This window comes from Linepithema humile, chromosome 5, assembly GCF_040581485.1.
Source record: "Linepithema humile isolate Giens D197 chromosome 5, Lhum_UNIL_v1.0, whole genome shotgun sequence".
In the NCBI taxonomy this organism is placed as follows: domain Eukaryota; kingdom Metazoa; phylum Arthropoda; class Insecta; order Hymenoptera; family Formicidae; genus Linepithema; species Linepithema humile.
The window spans coordinates 18,840,776-18,861,321 of NC_090132.1; the positions used below are offsets into that span (position 1 = coordinate 18,840,776).

The 20,546-nt window shown below is 32.0% G+C and overlaps 2 protein-coding genes across 20 annotated transcripts in view; one reads left to right on the plus strand and one right to left on the minus strand.

Annotated features, from left to right (window-relative positions):
* wg (wingless) overlaps window positions 1-20,546 on the minus strand; it is a 105,797-nt gene that overhangs the window by 43,445 nt on the left and 41,806 nt on the right. The window lies entirely within an intron of this gene.
* Window positions 2,882-20,546, plus strand: part of Ndae1 (Na[+]-driven anion exchanger 1) — a 52,757-nt gene continuing 35,092 nt past the window's right edge. For 15 of the 19 annotated variants that reach the window (XR_010890144.1, XR_010890145.1, XR_010890146.1 and 12 more), the window contains exon 1: window positions 11,483-11,773. Coding sequence is in view for 12 of the 19 variants with exons in the window: in XM_067354693.1 (XP_067210794.1) it covers window positions 11,730-11,773 (44 nt within the window). In the remaining 7 variants the exon portion in view is untranslated. Of the gene's footprint in view, window positions 3,141-6,578; window positions 6,775-11,482; window positions 11,774-19,487; window positions 19,775-20,546 lie in introns of those variants that run through there. The other 4 variants (XM_067354684.1, XM_067354683.1, XM_067354686.1 and 1 more) reach the window with 3 other exon arrangements.

A 20,546-nucleotide genomic window follows, 5' to 3' on the forward strand; every position in this document is an offset into this window, starting at 1 on the left:
GATTATTGATCAATGAATAAGCTCGTAATATAAAGATGAAATAATTTGTTCTTTTTTTTTTATAAACTGTCCACATGATAACTGAACAACAGTACCGCTCAGGAATCTACTATGTCGATGATCAAGAATTTCCAAAGAGATGAATTACCAGCATTCAGTTATTACTGAGATATTGAAGTAAAAATTCGAAACTAAACAATTTCTCAGAACAAAAGTAGTTCCCTTGTTGGTCATATTTTATATACCAAGGTACGATTTTGTTAGATAAATACATTGACGTATAATAAAAACATTTTACGCCTACAAGTAATAAATATTACATAAAAAATATATTCACTCATTATTAACAATTCATCTAATAATTATTTTATATCAAATTTATACCCTTTATAATCAAGTAATATTAATATTTATTATATATTTCTATTCACGTAGAAATAAAACATAATTCTACATATTGCAATATGATATAGTTGAACGCTATATATACATGTGTATATTAATTAAGTTCTGTTTGCTTTCCTCCTTCTGCTACAAAAAAATTACGAAAATCGATAAATGCTCAGCTTGCAATATGTCAATAATTTTGCAGCAAATCTGACTATTGCAACATATTGCTTCTGCATCCGTATTAAACCTATATTCTGCGCTTGCATAATATGATAGCAGATTGACGACAGAAATCGAGCAATTTGCTCAATCAAGTCTGATGACAGATTGAAATCAGAAATTGGGCAGATTTATTGTAATAAATCTAAAATAGGCGGAAATGAAAATCAGACTATATCAATTTACTTAATTTAAATACGTCAATTCCTCGGCATGATAATTCAATGGACATTATAAGTTTGTACTTCAATTTACTCTGCGGGGTCTACGGTGATAATTGCACAGTAAAATCAATCCGTAAATAAGGCACAAGTTAACTATTTATAATATAACGATCCATCCATGTTGGATCGATGTAACGCGTGTGCGACTCGTCATTTTCTTTACAAAAGAAACCTGACATTTACGAAGTACTCTCGCGCGTTCGCACGCGAAGAGAGAGAGAGAGAGAGAGAGAGAGAAGCTGAGCTAACTTGCTTTCAACCTAATAGGCTCGTTTCTTGACGGATACTCGTTAATAATTGATCCCTTGTCAGACATTTTTACGAGTATTCGTCTCAGAATGAACTAAAGAACAATTTTCTTTTTTACAAAAATCAATTATTCTATTATATCTATTATTCTATCATATTTCTAACCGTAACTTTAACCTTCGTTATTTTGCCAATATCAGTATAAATATAAAGTACATATGATACATCTTTCTTCAAGATAAAATCTTTATTTGAGTAGAATCCCTCAGGGTTACAAAAGTCGGAAAAAATCGACTCTGAGGAAAAGACTCGATGATTCATATGAAGTTTTTATGTTTCTGATACTACGGTCGAAAGCATAAATAATGTGTAATTTATTATTTATTGCATAAACGTTGTACTTTATTTCTTTTACTTTTCTTTTATTACTTCTATTATTTTTTTCTAACTTTTTTTTGTTATTTCTGTGTCATTTGAAATAAATTTCTTTGAAATGTATTGGATAAATCACACAAGACTTTATCTTGCATATTTTAGACAATCGAGATTAGTTTTGGAAATATCTTATTTCGTATTTTCTGTGATTAATCTAAGAAATTTATATATGTTTTTGCGGAGAAAAAATATTAATACTGCGTAACTCTTGTTTTACGAATGTACTTTTTATAAATATATTTTTAAAAAACAATTGTATCTACATATAAAGTGTAATTTCTTATCTACTTAAATGATGAATCTTCCAAATTGTAATTCATTCATTAAACTCCACCGCACGAAATTAAAGCAATTAACTTTCAGTCGACAATGCGTATTCTCGGGGTGCAATGAACGACCTTCAGACATCCTTTCACCCCTGTCGTGTCAATGTCCTGTCGAGCCACCCCTGAACTTAGATTCAAGGATTCGAGGGTAGTTTCCGCTCGAATCGTCCGCTGAATACTTTGTAATGTAAATACATAGATTTGTATGTATGCGGGAGTGGCTCTCAAATATTGGCAATGATAGTAAGTCTTTGAAATCGAATGCTGAACTGAACTGATTTGGAAATAAAACTGTAATTTGAATCCCATATGTCATTCGTTGCCGAATCAGCATGCGACAACTAAAATCGATACTATTAGATAGATTGAGCTGAAAAAATATAACTGCATATTTGAATAAAGGATATTATTATTAATTATGCCTGACCTTTGTCCTTTTATTAATGAAACGATTGTGATAAAAAATAATAACGGTTCTATACATAGGCATGTTGACTGGAAAATGTAAAAGAAATAGATGTTTCTTACATAACGTATATAAATTTATAACAAATCGTATAAGAATGTAAACAAAAGTTAGACTACACACAGACTAGATGTAAATCTTACAATATTTCAATTTCGCAAATTTACGAGCTGTAAAAGAGATTAAAAATAAATAAGATTCTTTCATCCATTTTTGGAGTTTCCATATATTTCACGTTTCGGGTCTCGTTTCTTATTCGAAAGAAAAAGAGGAGGCATATATCTCTCAGGCACGTAGAGCGTTAACCGGTCATTCACTGGGCGCATTAACTCTGCTGTCTAATCGTGCCTAAGCCGTTCGTCTCTGTTGAACCGTGCCCGCAACAATTACCGAACTGCCAAGAAAATCCTCGTAGACCCAAGCGCGGCAGGTAAGCCGCCAAACTGCAGGACTTTGGACGCGACAGATCGCCGATGGATGCCACGAAGAGACGGCGGGGCTGGTCGAACGAACGAGGAGGAGTGTCGTCCACGTGGATCAATACCGGGGAGCGTGCAGGCGCCTCCACCTCTCGCGAGAAGCAGTATTCTCGCGCCGCGGACACGCGCCGCACGCTCTCCACTGTCGGTCCTTCGTTCAGAGGCCCGAGGGCTGACACGGGGACGTCATCGTTCTCTACGTTCTCGCCCCGCGCGGGAAGATGCGACTCGCCTGCCGACCGGGAGAGAAGGATCCTTAGTTCTCGTGCGCGACGTGCCTTACCCGCTTCCGCTTGCCCGATGCACTTTTCTTTCATCTTCGTTCCGTGACACATCCGGGGACACACGAGAGGTACACTACGATTTGTTCGCTCGCGCGTGGGAGAATCTCGTGCGTTATCTATCCCTCTCCTTTATTTTCGATGTACCATTATAAATAGCGCTTTGATTTTATCTTTCCGCTTCTATAATACGCCTGGCGCTGACAGCAGATTTCTTAGAACCCGCTTAATTTCGTTCACAAATCGCCTAACTTTAGCGGCTATGTTTATATTACGGTCAATGCTACGGTCCAAGCGAAAAGATGAGGAAAGGCGAAGAGGCGGAGTTATATATTTCCGATACTTCATCCGACAGTTTATTAAAGATGAAATCGTCGGGGATAAGAGAATTGTATTAGTTCTTCAACACGAATTCAAAGCTATTGCGATCTTATTGCGTTGCACTTTCTCAAGGTATTTTTCTTTCGCGAGATCTTTTTTTCTCTCTTCGCTTCTTTTTTCCTCTATAATATATATTTAACGATAGATAAGAGGTATTCTTTGCCCTCTCCTCCCTCGTTCACGTAAAATATATCATTTGTGAAAGTTATTATTCTCCGTTTCTTCAAAAAACATTGAAATAGGATATATATTTTTTATTTGTTTAAAAAGAATACTTTAAATGTGCATTTTTATTCTACTTATGTAAATTTTCTTTATTTTTCTCCATTATTTATACTTGAAAATCTTGTATTGCAATTCTTTTTCCTCCGTTTATTTTTATTTAAATATACAGATGCTATATACATCAATTAATCAAATCAAATGGTTTAATTAAAAATAAAGATAAATATACAGAATAAAATCCGTAATCAAAAATAGAATTTGCGATCTTTATGCTGCTCCGTTCTACATAACTTTAATAATTTGTTATGTATTTAATTTTACGACGTACTAGAGAACATAATAGTCTACTCAAAAGTAATTTATTTCAAGTCTTGTTACTTTAAAACAAAAAAATTTCTTTGCACTCAAAGAAATTATATTTATTTCTAGTTTCGCACTTTTCCTTCTGGCGTGTTGCATGACGCATTATTACAAGTGAAAATAAAAAAATAAGGGACTTTTCCAAAGTTTGATTCCTTAACTGTTCTTTTACTTCTCGACCTGCCCACGTAAGTCGAACACCTGACGTCGATCGATTACACGTGTATCACGTTAATGATGTCATCCGGACTATTATTATGAGACTTGAACTACTTTTATTTAGATATTAAGAATAATTAAGAAATATCAACTGCATAACAGATTTATTCTCCTTATATAAGGAATTTCTTAGAAAAACAAATTCATTATTTTCTGTCGCATAGTTACGATTGTGTTATCAAGATATTTGAAAAATTACAATTTTTCGTATTATAAGCAATTTAAAAATTGTATATAATCTTAATAAAAAATTCTTCAAAACTCTGAATAAACAACAATAAAATACATATAAAAAATAATTAGATTAAAACATATAATTGAAACAAAATGTGTGACAACATATTTTTATATTACGCGTATTTAAAGCTAAATATTTTGTCATTTTTACCCGCATATTTTTTTTTTTAATGCCTCAAAAAAACATTGGACAAAAATGGTTCAAGAGCGTGTTCTTTTAAAAATAAAATAAAGTATCATTATTGAACGTATGCCCCAAAACACGATCTCATATATCACCGATATATCTGCGTACGTTGACACTGCTAAAAAAATTTCCGCAGACATATCGTCGCGGTTTTAAATCGATGTCTCATTTTACGGATCTATCACGACATAAAAAAACAATTTGCTACGCTGTGCCATATCGTACTCTTCACATTCCACGCTCGCAAAAGTTACATGCGACAGAGGGTGCACTAAACCTTTCCAGCGATAAATGCCGCTGAACTCGATATAGCGACGAGACTTTTTCCGCTTATCGCTTAGCCACGACTTTAATGTCTGCGTCGCATTTTTAATTTTTTCCTTTTATATAAGTCTTATTATAAAAGTCTTTTTATCATTATCGCGAGTGATACTCTCTCCTGTGATGTTTAATCGAATGATTAAAATCATTGATACACAACATTCATACACTGATACATTATTCTTCGTGCTATTTTAATATTTTATTTTCTTAATTATTTTCTAATTAGAGATCACGGAAAAAGAAGAGAACAAAAGAACTTGAAACCCACGTATATTCTATTAATATTGTAAAATAAACTTATTCGTCTATTAAGAGTGCAGAAGTTTAAAATCTTCGTTTTTTTTCTTTGCAAGCAAATGTTTAACACATAATTTTACACATAATGTATAACATTATCCATATAGACTTAAGTGAAATTATACAGAAACTGTAATACTAATTTAGCTAAATGCATATGAATATTTGTTTGCCATAATGTTTGCTGTAATATTTGCTATAATGAAATGTTACATATCAATGATTTCAATCATTTAATCAAATATCATAAATATTACTTGTGATAACGATAAATAAGCCTTTATAATCAGATCAATCAGATCAATCAGATCATTAATAAATATCAATTGATATAAACGAAAATACGTAACATATTGTAGAATTATTGTATATAAAAAATATTGACGCTTTTATTTAATATCTTGAGTGCATCGAGATTGCGTTCGACATTGATACTTGAAATAAATATGATTGACGGTTATTGAAGTTAAAGTATCAATAAATAATCGATAAAGTACTTAGTGTATTAAAAATACTTTCAACAAAGTTGAAATAATAAATTTGTAGAATTTTACAAAATTTATTCGTAAAAGTATTCAGTACGTCAGTATTGAGCAGAATGTTCAGTACAAACTATCCGTATTTCGTTATCACGGCAAAGATCTTTAGATAAGGGTGGAGGAGAAAGTCCTTGTTGCACTCGATGACAAGGCAAAGGGTGGTTTGCGTTCGATCGTTCCGCTCGTGGCAGTCATAGCAGCGAGCGATAGGGCGGCGGTAGCGAAGGTTGCATGAATTTGTAACATTGGCTTTTTATAGACACCATTTATTCCTGTAATTTACTGTGTTGGCGGGTCAAGGCAACGAAACGTTAAACACTGGTGAATTGGCGATATACTCGCATGTTTAAAAGCTTCTCCACCTTTCAATTTTATATTGCAATCCTGCGAGGTAATCTCTTAAACGAGAGACTGCTATCAACTTCGTTATGAAAGTTAACTTTAGTTATTGTTACTTTTCACATTATAGTAGCTTGTTTTTTAACGAAATGAACAACTTGATACAAAAACAGTCTGAAATTGATTTCTTATGTTCGATTTTTTTTTAAGTTTGACTTCGAAGAAGTTGTTCATTTAGACGAAAGTACTTTGAGCGCAATATTTTGTTTGATTTTTGCGAACAGTTTATTTCAATTCTTTTTGTTTTCTTAATTTTTCTTTCCCTCATTTTCAAGAAAGTAACAAAACGGGTTTTATTCCATCAACAGTGAAAAACTTGCGACTTTTCCAACCATTTTCAGCATGAAATCTTTGAAACGTCGCGCACGAGAGAACCGTGAAAGGATGCTTTAATTAAAAAACGAGCCCAGTCGATTTTATCCACGTGTACAAAGTGTGACTCTCTGTAATTATGCGGGCTGTTTGATAAAACGTGATCGAACCGGAGGGAAGGAAGTTACAATCAGGGTACATTCGAGACTGTTGGTAAATTAGGAGGTAAGTACTTAAATGTTTCGAACGCATTAAAGATTCTCTGTAGCACCGTATTTCGAATACAATAAATACTATTAAGTGTCGCATGTGTCGCATTTGTAGTGTGTAATTATTTTTTTTAATTATTTAAAAAATTATAAATTTGAGAAACATGATTATACAATGACCATCGTAGAGATATTATCGATTCAAATATCATTAAAATTTATTCTATTTTGCGTCGCAAAATTTGCATTATTTGAAATATATCAATAAAAAAATTGAAGTGTAATAAGCACGTGCTTAAAAAAATTTGCATTTACGTAGACGGCTGAACGTGAAAATAAAGTAATTTGAGACGTGATATTTTTCTGCTCTGTGAAGCGAGAAAATATTATTTATGCTGTTCGATCAAAACAATATTTATAAATGCGTAAAAACGACAATATTTATAAGCGAGAAGAATAATGCGCGACCTTAGAGTATAAAATTAGTTGACGTGTGAATCATGCATCAAATTATCGAAAGGTTCCGTTGACTAATCATCTTACGTGCCATTACGACAGTACTGAGGATCAAACATTATCTCAGCACGTGTGTGCACAAAGTACACATTAAATTGGGTTCACATGCAATTACCGCGTACTGGCTCTATGCTGTGTAACTTATCGTCCGACAACAGGATTAAGAGAGATAACAAAGAAAATGATGAGCCGTTAACATTACGAAACACTATTTACGAGTCCTTAGTGCGTACTGATTGGCTCTAAAAAGACTCACGGCGTTTAAACAGATTGCTAATTGAGAGCGGTTTAACGTGAGGAGCGCGTGTTCGCTGTAAAGAATGAAAACTCGTCTCGTGCATACTGAACAAGCCACGATCAATAGATACATGAGGCTGAGTTAATTTTCTCCTTAATAGCGAAATCCCATAGGAAATATAATTACACTCAACATTGAAACTAAAAGGATTTTCCTAAATTAAGTGCCAGGCGCAGATAATTAAATTAGTTTTAATTTGATTTTACTGAAAACTTCAATAGAATTTTTGTATTAACAGTTTAATGTTTAACATTCAAGATAGAAATTTTAAGAGGAGGATAATTTTATAAAATTTTGTATACAAAATTTCTTTCAGTCTTAAATTCTTTAAAGAATTATATACATATATATATGTATTTATATATTAAATCTTTCATTAAATAATATAAAAGACGATTTATGTGTAATTGTTCATTATTTTATATCATTTTTCTTATATTTTGATACGTGCAACAGATGATAAAATGTAAAGATTCTAACGACGTAAAATGCAACTTTAATATTTCTTGGAGAAAAGAAAGATCAAAAGAAGAAACGCGCATTGTACGTAGTTAGAAAAGGTATGAATGGTAACTGCGAAGCATATTGCATGTTGCGACAATGCGAAAGTTTGCAGCGGTATTATTCGATTCTCTCTACCAGACAGCGTGTCGTGCCTCTCATCAAGCGTCGCAATAGCGATAACGGATTGTTTCTTCATTCAAAAGAACGTCTGCTTTCCGCGGTTATCGCAGCCTGATAAAACGCGTGGCGAAAATATGCCAAATCCTTGGCTTGATTACGACAGTCTTTTCATTTTTATCTTGCACGCGAAAGCATCTGCGCTTAATTAGGTTCGTATTATCGTTCAATCGGTATTAACCAGTTACCTCTGGTTCTCAGCGGTTTGCATTATCCGTCACAAAATGGTAATCGATCGTATGATAGAAATCTAAAGATTTACATAATATTAAATTTCAATGTAGAATTGCGCAATGACACGATGTGAAAAAAATCGAATAAACTCGCCAAAAAACAATGAAAACTCGATGAATCTTTAATATTAATTTTGTTCTTATAGTGAAGCTTGTATATGTAATAATATTAGTTTCTAAACAAATTTATATTAAATACTAATTAAAAAGTTATAAAATTGGAAATGTCGCAAAATTAGTAAGAAAAATAGTTATATTATTATCCAGAGAAAACTTGAGAGTTAATTAATATTAATTAATATTATATCTACAATTAAATGCAAGAATAATCTACGTTATTTTTTAATTAACGTTAGATGTTTTACATAATGAGCTCCAGCTTTATTTTCAATCATAAAACTGATTTTCTTGTAAGAGATTATTGGAGTTTGGTATAAAGCGTATCTTGTTGATCGAAAAATGATATCGGATGCGCTTGCAATAAGCCATAGATATATATCGATAATAGAAACCGATCAATACAGTGAAAAATAGTGCATGCTATTAAAAAATTATTTTGCATAATACGAAAACAATTTATTTAAATTTTTCTAAAGCAAAATTTATAACAAAAATTCAATATTATATAAATTTTTGTTTCACTATAATTTTTTAAGTAATCGTATTGCGTGAATACTTTATAGAAATTGGATTATATTGAAAGGTACTTCAATAATTATTGGTTTTAGTTCGTGTATACGTAGAGAATTGCGTAAAACGGTTTCCGAGTGCATAATGCACAATTAAACAAATTAATGGTTCTCTCCTGCCAATGTGACCTACCACGAATACAATATTCAATACTCATTGGTATGAATAATTATTTATGACATGTACGCTACTTGTCGCTCCAATACACTACTGATTGCGAGCCGAAAATTCGTGCAAAGCAACAGCAAGGTTGTTCAGGAAGGATTATTACATAGAATTATTCTAACACAAGCTATACTTATTTCCAACAATAACAATTACATACCTTCAAGCAAAAATTTCAACCTTCTATAGGTTGCTCTTTTTGCAAATACCGAGTCATGTAAACTTACATATACTAATTTTATTGATGTAAGTCTTTCATGGTTAAATATTTGCCTTTAAGTGGAGTTATTTATATGTTTTTCTAAATGTTCATTAACCAGCTACATCTGTTCTCAAAAATTTGCGTCACCCGTCACAAAATGACAAATCATATAATCACGCGATAAAGATTTGAAAATTGATATAATAAATAATTTAAATGCAAAATTGCACAAGAATGCAAGATGAATCGAGATGAAAAATCGAGATGAAAAATCGAGTAAACTCACTAAAAAATAATAAAAAAAAGTCAATTGATCTTATTAATTTTGTTGTTATAGTAAAAGCTATATGTAATAATACTAGTCTCTAAACACAAATTTATATTAAATACTAATTACCAATTTATAAAAATGAAAATAAAAATATAAAATCATTCAAATAGATATGCAAAATTAATACCGCGTTCACCGGTTATAAATTAGCAATGCATATATCAAAATGTTATTATTACAAATACATTATATTTCAATGAATTTGAGAATTCAATACGAACAGAAAAAAAATACGATGCATATTTATAATATGAAGCGACATTGAAATTTTCCTCTCCTTTAAAGCTAATCATAAATGCTGCAACCTGACTATTGTATTCACATGTATGGTTGTACAAGGCAATGCTGCATTCGTATGTCAAACTTATTATCACGCGCGATGTATTATAATGATCTCCAATGTGCAGCAATGCCGACTATCTGCAACCATGATTCATATAGTAAAACATGCGTGTTTAGTCATAGTGCAATAATACAGACCGATGATGTAACCGACACGTACATGATAATTGAATACGCGATCAAATTATGTTTCAAACTTTATATTACTTTTGGCAAAGATAATGTAGAATAACGAAAAAGATTATAATTATATAATTTTCATATTTTAATCACCTAAGCAGTGATTTTTTCATAAATTATTTAAAACATGTTTATAATTACTTTAATTTGTTTTGCTATTTTATTTTTGCATATTTAACAAATTATATAGATGCAAATTTATATATATTTTATGCAATACGTCGATTTATATATCATGTTAGTTTAAATAATTTTAAACAATAATAAATCATAAAAATAAATTTTATCATAATTTGGAATAAATTGTAGAATAATACTTTAGTAAAAGCGACATATTAAAAGTAAATAGAAATCGACACGCGATTATTCTCACAACAATCATCAGCACATATATAATATAAAACCATGTTATAATAATAATATATAATACCATTATGCATTGTTTAATTTCAGAACATCGATAATTGAGTGAAACCACTACAAATATAACGAAAGCAAATATTTTCTTTCACAAACAATCGCAAACTTTTGTCTACTGTTTATTTATCTAGCTTTTGTTGAATATTGACGTTTATCAGGCCGCGGCACACACATCAAATGAAAGAATTAATTTCTTTCGTAGAAAAATGATCTAAGGCTATTTTTTCAGAATTTTAATGCACAACTAAACTCGGCGCTGCTCCGAAAAGTTCCGAACGTATAATCACTCTGTATATCTTCACTAGCAGAAAATCCATTCATTCTTATATCCATGTACGTCGAATTAGAAAAGAGTGTACAATTTTCTCAAAGTTGCAAGCTACTCCTCGGACAAAGTGACGATCTCGTTTACTCGACGACTGTCTTAGTAGCGGTTTTGAAATAATAAAAAAAAAAAAATAATTGCCCTCCCCGCGAGATGACCTGACTGAATTCTCGAGCGTATCTCGGCACTATCTGGGCGGAGTTTCCTTATCAGAATCACCGGATGACTGTCTCCACGCTGCTGTCAGCCATCGACTGGCCGATTGCTGGGTCGCTGTTGGCACCGAGGAGAACCTCGAGTCGGAAGCTATCATCTGGTTGTCAGCTCAGCGATGGTAAACAGTTCGTCAGCGTACATCGCGGTGCGTAGACGTGCGTACATAGCGAGCACGTGAGCTTGTACACGTGAGCGAGTGAATAGAGAGACTGATAAAAATACTACGAGATCGAATACACATTTTACATTGCCCGCACGCGTTTCGCATTTCGTCATTTATTCGTGAAACGGCGCGACATGAAGATCACCGTTTAACATCGCAGCCGAAAGCACATTTTCCATTGTGCCCGTGTTAGTGTCGGATTTCTTCAGATGCAGCCGCCGTTAGAGCACCGGAAAAGCATGCACACAGACAAGTAGGATCTTTATTCACGTCACACATTTCTATTCTTATTATATTATGTTCTGTTTAATTTTTTCATTATATATTTTGATTGCAACGCGATTAATGATAGCAATGACTGAGATTGCTGCGAACGTTGGTTATTACAGTATGGTCAATCAAATTTATTAATAGATTCATTAATACTGCATTAATTAATGTGATTCATATACTAGCGATATTCATTATATAATTAATATATTAACAATCAATGATTGTATCGCCACGAGCTGGGGAAACAGTAAATATCGTAACAAAAATCAAGATAAAAACCGAGATACTCGATTGCTGAAACACTCGGCTGTCGAGACATTCTATCGTATTTATATTGGATCGTAACTTATTTGTTCAAGATTGTCAACACACTCGATGACTTTCAAGCGAGTCTTGCAAAAACTGTAATATACTATCCATGTGATAACAAGTAAAGTATGTCAAATTCAATGTGTTGATATCCATCATGAAAATTTTTTACAAAGATTTCTTAACTTTTAAGAGAAAAATGCATTAACATGTGTAAACTCTGATAACCTCACAGAGGAAATAACCTATGCTCTTTTTGTAAAGATAAATAACATTTTTTTCAAATATTAGGAAATTTCAACTTACACGACGTAAATGTAAGCGCTCCAGTTAATATCACTTGATAGATATAAATATGAGTTATATTTTAGACATTATTAATTAATATTATTAATAGATTCATTATGAAATATTTACTTTAGAGTCCAAATTAAGCCGAACAGTGAATAATTAAATATTAAAACTGACATCGAAAACAGATTTCTGATCACAGAAAATTAAACAATTGACCATCCAATTTGTCGACTGCAATAATCAGCGATGCGATCACGCAATGCACGAAAGGTATTTAATTTTGGTGCGCGACAGTAGCCTTGAATTAGACTCAATTTGCAGCATGAAATGTGAAGCATTGAAACATGACTCGACTGACCATTTAAATGAATTTCTTTTGCGCGTATTGCTCGAAGCTGTTTGTAAAAATCGCGAGAGAATAATTATTTCGCAATATATAGCTGGTCGATCACGTGCTGACCTGCACTTTGACCGAAGTGACGTCACGACATGTGGATTCCCTTATCAACGCTTACATATACGTGATTCTACATACAGCGATTATCATTATCAGGGCAGCGAACCTGGAAAAAAATCGACTAGTTCATCGAGACCGAATAAAATGCGACATAAATTCACGGTACAATAGTATTCGTTTGATAAAATTTCCTGTATATCATACGGAATGCAGAAAAATATGTGGAAACAAACATTGCTAGAAGTGTGCAATAATTTCTATTCGTATCAATAATAGTCATCTTTATTGCGATCGATTCGATTTTGCAAACGTCAAAAGATTCAAATTGTTTACAATTTGAGCAGTGAAAACTGCGCTGTTTCTGAATTGCAAATGTGTAAAACATCTGTCTCTTATCGAAAGACTGAAATTTTTTACATATTATACATATGCATATACTTTATATCTTATTATAATATAATTATTATAATGTAGTTAATTATGTAGTTTTATTATATATCACATTATTAGTTTAAATTTAAATCTGTTCAAATTTATAGATTAATATTAACAATAGATCAATTATTAATTTCCAGTAAAATAATATCTAAATAATAGTATCAGGTTACTCACATTACATAGATTTGTGTTGCTATCACATACATAGTAATCTCACGTTTTACATTTTTAATTTAATAAATAAAAATTATTCATGAAATATCTAGATTTTTCAAAGTTATAGACATTGTTTTAAAAAGAACCGATTTATTTGCACGTAATGTTGTTTGTTTTTAAGAGAATATAAAAATGCCTCTCAAGTCGATAAACAACACTCGGTTAAGCGGAAAATGATTAGTTCATGCTGAGAACGAGCGCGATCTGGCTTGACTGGTAATCTAATTGATCTAGATGATCGACAAATCGATACCAAAATGCGGCCGAAGCCAATTAAAAAATCCACTTGTTCGAGATAGTTTCTTTAACAAAATATATAAAACATAAATACAAGTCTTATATCTAAAAAGAATTAGACTGATTTATATATCTATTAATCTATATATCAACTCAAGTTTATATAAGCTTATCTTTCTCAGTTATGTGTGTTTTTTCAATTATATTTATTGTTTTTAATATTATTTATTGATATCTCTACACGCGACAAACAACACGTATGGATTATAAGATAAAAGTTTAAGAAAATTTTTCCCATGTTACTAAAAAAAATATACCTAGAGCAAATATGAGTACAACAATTTAGAAAAGTTCATTTTACATAAATAGTTTTTCCTGGCTAATTTTATAAGTGGATTGAGCAAAATAAAAATAAACGTGTCTATCATTTCGAATAAGTATGTAATTGAAATTCTACAGGTTTAAAGAATGCACAATACAAATCACGAATGTACATATCAAAAAGAAATTCTTTTTTAATCGAACAAGTTGTTCGGCGCGTAATGTGCTGACATAGTTTAAAAGTTATTTTAGAGAAGTTAAAAGAGAATGAAGTTACTAGAAAGTAATGGTTTATTCAGGAATAATCGACCTTTGACCTCTTTTGTGCCTCGGAGAGTTTCATTGATATTTAAAAAGACTCAATCGATTGGCCTTTTCTCCCGTTTTATTTCATCAGGGAAATATCTATTTTGCGATTTTTCTCTCGTGATGGGATAAAATATTTTCCGAACTATTTGTGTGCGTCGCTTCGTAAAACTGTTTCGGTTATGTTTGCATGTTCTGCATAAATTATGTAAAATACTGCGTCAAATACTGCGAAACGAGCTTTAACGCATAGTATCATCACGAACAGCATCTTACGTAACTTATTGATGTATATGGATTACAGCAATTAAATGCACAAACTGTAAAAATGATTAAGTGATTAAGAGTTATGGAATAACACTAAAACTAGTAAAATCTTCAATTTTATAAATAATAATTTAACAAGAAATTTTTATTTATTCATTATAATAATGAATATTTGAATTTCATGTAGATACATAAATTTTTTAATAGATAAAGTTATTTTATAAATAATACTATGAACGCAATGTTTTGTTAACCTGATTATAGCGCAAAAAGAGCGAAAACTGATATTCAGAAGAATCATCTTACAGATCATGTTATCTAAGATTAGCACACTGTACCAATTCCCCTCCCCCACTCCTCTTTCACCACATCGCGCAAATATTCGTCTTTCCTTCCCGACAAATGCTACTATTAGCGATGGTTATTTAAAGCTACTTTACTCTGTCGACTAAGAGTCGTTTTGGCTATTTCAATATTTGGACACTTCAATATGCACATTGACTCTATGTTGCAGCAGCGTGTAAAGCAGCTTTAAAGCAGCTTTTCGTCGCATGGAAAGAGCGTATAACGGGTAAAAAGCGCGTTAAATTACTGTTGAATGACAGCGCAATAGAAATCTCTACGATGAGATCTCTACAACATTCTTCTACATCGAACTTTATCGCTTCGGCAATTTATCGTATTTTTCGGAGTTAAATCAATCTTAAATACGTTAGTCATACCTGTCTCTCAAAACTCCTATTAATAAAGATCATTAACGATACATGTTTTTGGGAATAAAACCGACGATTATTTTCGGTTTTATGATATTTGTCAAAAGCCATTTATAGAGCAGAATTATGTTTCAATGTGTAAACGGTCTTGATTTACGGAGTAAAGACAGGATTTCGTGAGTCATGCCCATTAATCTCACCTGTCATATAACGTTTTTCGCCTTTATCATTGATCTTATTCTGCACTCCTATCTCGATTCCCGAAACCTAGTTATCGGTTAGATTCCACGATAAGCGTTGATACATGTGTATACACACATACAAGATACAGTTTATCAGAACTTATTTTTTATTTATTACCTTTTTCATAAACATATTATTCGGCCGATTATCTCGGTGTGTTATTAATCATGTTTAAAAGTAGATAAATTATCTAATAATACAAATGATGCCGATCTAAACTTTAATGACAAATTAATATTTGGCAAAGTAAAAATTAATCTCATTAAAATATATATATAAAATGTTAGAGAAGAATAAATCATATTTTATGATTTTATGATCAATCAAGTCAATTTTCTGTATTGCTCTTTGTTAAATACGCTTTTATTTGGTAATTTACTTTCATTATCTGCAGTGTGTACACGAGAGGATAAATTATATTTATATTTAAAAGTAAACTATCACTATCTGAACATCGCGTTCTCACGTGATAGCATGAACAGACGGTAAATCTGTCTATATATAACTCATTTCAGAGTTCGATTTATTAACGCGAAAAAGAAGATTTATGTGATATTGATGCAAATGTTTGGAAAACAACGCCAACTAATCAAGCGAGCAAAACACATTGTGATTATATTTAGAAACAATAGTTATACTTTAACCACAGTTAAATAAGTTTCAAATAACACTCAAATTTTCTCGATTGAATGCTTATGATAATTTTTTTAGGTATTTTCTTTTCTTAAAAAATATTTACGTGAATGTTTATAAATGATAATAGTTCGTTTAAAACTGAAGTAAGCGCGGTTTTTAGAGACTTGAAAGTACATTTACAGGGTAAAGTACATTTAATTGACGTTTACTTAACGACGAACCTTGTATTTCTTATTTTGATATGACGAAAATATTGAAGTATCTTGCAAAATTTCCCACGCTATTAAAGCTCTTTCCGTCTTGTTTGATTTATTGCTCTTCATCGAGAAGAGGTAAAAAATATATTTTTGATACGGTATCACTTGCAGGCCGAGACTATTTATGCGTTGAATATATCCTTCTTAGGAAATTATATTGTATTATTAAATATTTGAAAAAGTGGAAGCAAATTTACAAAGATTTGATGGAGTGTTAATAAAAGACTATATAAACAACAAATTCTTGTGAGTTAATATATTGGAAATATCTAAAAATAATTTTTACATCAAATACGATACGTCTTATATAATAAAACGTATACATTGTTTATAAAAAAAATTAACATATCCTAAGCAAGTTTCTCATTCAATGAAACTTTGCACATGTTATGTTAACCAAGATCAAATGTTACAGTTAAATATTTTGTAAAGGCAAATATCACGTACCTAGAATTATTTTATGTGCATTGATTTTTTGACAAATAGTGTAATGAATTTCTTAATGACTGTTATCATTCATAATCGATTGACTGATCAATGTTTTAAATTCCTGTCTTTCTAAAAGATACACAACACTTATTTGACATCATAATAGATACTGTTACATAATTCCACTCTTGATTACTCGAGATTAACAATTATTGCGCTACAAATTTGGGGAGCGTTTGATTGGCATTTATTGTTGATCACGATAATTGATGTAAAGAGCGCTGTATATCTTTAGATTGGAACTGTTTCAATTATGTAATTAATACGCTGACAAATACGATTTGCCTTTGAGAATGATTGCGCATACGTGCTCGCCAAAACGATATGCAGCCGTTTTCGTTATTAAACCAATTATTGCTACATATTGCAACGACGTCCACGGAAAAGTGCCGTATCACAAGGACTTTTTCATTTGACATTGTTGTCGCTCGTTAATGCTCTCATTGGCCCGTCCGCCGACCTCCGCGCCTGATCATCATCCCGAGCATTGTCCGCTTCCTCGTCCGAATTCGTTCGGTCACTCCGAAGCCGGAAGCGCAGCGCAATGCACTGCGTTGCGTTTGTAGTTTTCATCGTTTAACTCCCTATTAACGGCGTTGACTCCACGTATATAAAAAAATGTCCAAATATTTAAAAACTTGTTGATAAACTTTCTTTCTCTCTTTAAAAATAATATAGCATCTGCTGATTTTATCATATTTTAATAAGTAAATTTTATATATATATATATATATGCAAAACATTTCATTCTAAATATATTTAAAAATCTGTTTTTTTTTCTCTCTTTGATAATATTTGTTAGCAGAATTATAAATTTTCTTGCAGTAAATTATTAAATTAGTTTCACACTGAGATTTATCAACATTGCTTATTAGTGTAAACGTGATATCTCTGTCCGGATTGATAAACAGATATGAGATTCGATATGATGAGCCAAGAAATAATTTAATGATTTATTTGCTAATTAAGAAGACACTTGATACAATTGATACGATTACATGACGTTGTGAAACTATGATTAATTTATTTGATAATGAATTGCTGGGAAACTATGTCCCACTGACTGTGATAAATTTAAGCGAAGGTGCTAAATGCACCGATTAACGGAAGTACGACGCACTTCAGTAAACGACGTATATAGTTTGAACGTTTAAGCTGAATATATCGTTAAATGTTATATTCACAAGGTTAAAATACTAAAAGGAATTTCCCGATAGTTTTTTAGAAATATTTTTAACTTAAACTGTTTTTAATATACGATCGAGCCGAATAATTCGAAACCTTTACGTTTTTCGATTTTACGTCTGACGTAAATTCGTAATTTCGTATATTTAATCATTTTAAGCTACAGTTGTTTATGCAATAAATTTTTACAGTGCATACAAATGAATAAACAAGTTTCGTGGGAAAAAATTAAAAGGAAAGAAAGGAGAAACTGAGAAACGTTTAATAAAGCTCGAAAATTCGCTTATCTATCGACGAACGACGATGTGGCAATTAAACAGTGATCGTTCCCTCTTTCCTCGTTTATCAAACCTCCCTTCCTCTATTAGAGAGGCAACTCGGACGAATAGGTCGTTCATTATGTAGACCTCTGTATATACACATTACCTGAGTAATCGTATCATGGTAATTATCCACTTGACGGTTCGTAATCAGCGGTCAGCGATACGATCTTGACATTCTGTTGAATGACCTCGCGTCGTTACATTACAAGAAATTTCAAAATGCACGAGATACTCAACGCTTGATATCTTTGCGAGTCAATTTTTCCACGAGATTAACAGTACACTTTTAATAATAGACAAAACTGATTTATTTTCGAAATAAAATTTGAATATTCCCGAGATAATCTCACACGGAAAAAATTTTATATCAAAATTATTATGATACGGCAGTAGCCGCGGATCATAAGAGGAATTATCGGTTTAAATACTATGGCCATTGTGTAAAAAACATAGTAAGAAATTTGTATAATTCCTGGATCCGCGGCTGCTGCCGTACATAGTAATTTTTAGATATAAAATTTTTTCCGTGTACAGTTTTTTTTTATTATAAGAACTTAATAAAATATTTTAAAGCAATGTGTCGTTAACAAGCAAGAATGCAGCACTAATTTAAATCGATTAGCATAATATTTTAATACATAGCTATATGAGTTAGACATTTTTCTTTGCATAGCTAATTATGCGTAATCGGATTGTTATTACCCTATACATATTAATGTTTTAGCACATAAACTAATAGCCTTCACATCTTTCGAACATATCTCAATGGATTTAATATATTAACATGTTTAAATATCTCAAAGAATCACTATAACCTGTGGACCTTCAAAGAGCACTCATTGGATGTATAACGCGGGATCGCGGCGCCGGTGTTATTCTACTGTCTTTCTCCGCGAAGACACTGAGCCGAGACGACCCTGACAGCATATGCGTGCGTCGTTCGTGTTTATATCGAGCACTGCAAATGCGTACGCCGTCGAGAGCTGCACCTGGCAGCGCCCACGAAAAAACAGATTAAACGATCGTCTTCCCCGCCCCGTCCGCGATTGATTCACGTCGCGTAAAGCTCGCCTTTGCGCCAGTTGCATCTGCGACGAGGTGCATGTGCGGTGCGAAACTATTAACTGTTTCCCGCCACGTGTTATCGGGAACGAGATATAAGAAATGCCGCGCACTCGGTGATCGTCAAACGTTTGCATCGGATCGTTGAATGCAATCGGGAGATTGCAGATTCGGGACTGTCCGCAAAAGCGAGGATAACAACAAAGATTGACGACTTTTGGAAATAAGGTAATGCGAATAGCAGATAAGAGAAGTTACGATTAGAATTTATGCAATATCTTCGACTATCATCCACCTATTTTATTTTATTATTCGCATCTGAATAAACAGATGAAACAAACAGAAAGACCTTCGCGGTTAAAAATAGAAATCCCAAGTGAAAATGAAAATGAATGACAAGGATTTTCAAGTAACGCGAGAAGCGTAACGCGATATATCGTCATCTTCACTTAATATAACTTATTCTTTGTTATGAGCTGACAAAGCATAAAACACTGTCGTACAGTGCACGTGTCAAAATTAACATCCGCAGCGTAGGCAGATAATCGTAGCATACTACATCTTTTTATATGCTTATTTATGTCATGAAGCATTATCTCTGACATGGGCAAGCAACATGGTGCTCTAATAAATTTACGTCATTTTTCGTTAAATATTAAATATTTATCAAATTATAATATTTCAATTATGTCTTTATCATCAAGTACTATCAATATCTTGTTGTATAAATTTTACGCACATTATCTAATTAAAAACAAAATAACTGTCTTCCCTAATTATAACTCAATACTTTTTGCGATTTTAATTAAACGATGTAAAATAATAACAAAATTTTGAATAAATCAATCCCCATAAAAAAATGAAAAACAAATTTATCAAGTAATTTGCACAACATGTGTATCATACTATTTTATTTACGTACACATTGTAATGCAATTTAAGTTCTAATCAACAACTCGTTTTATATTCATTATTTTCGTATTTTTATGATATTTGCAAT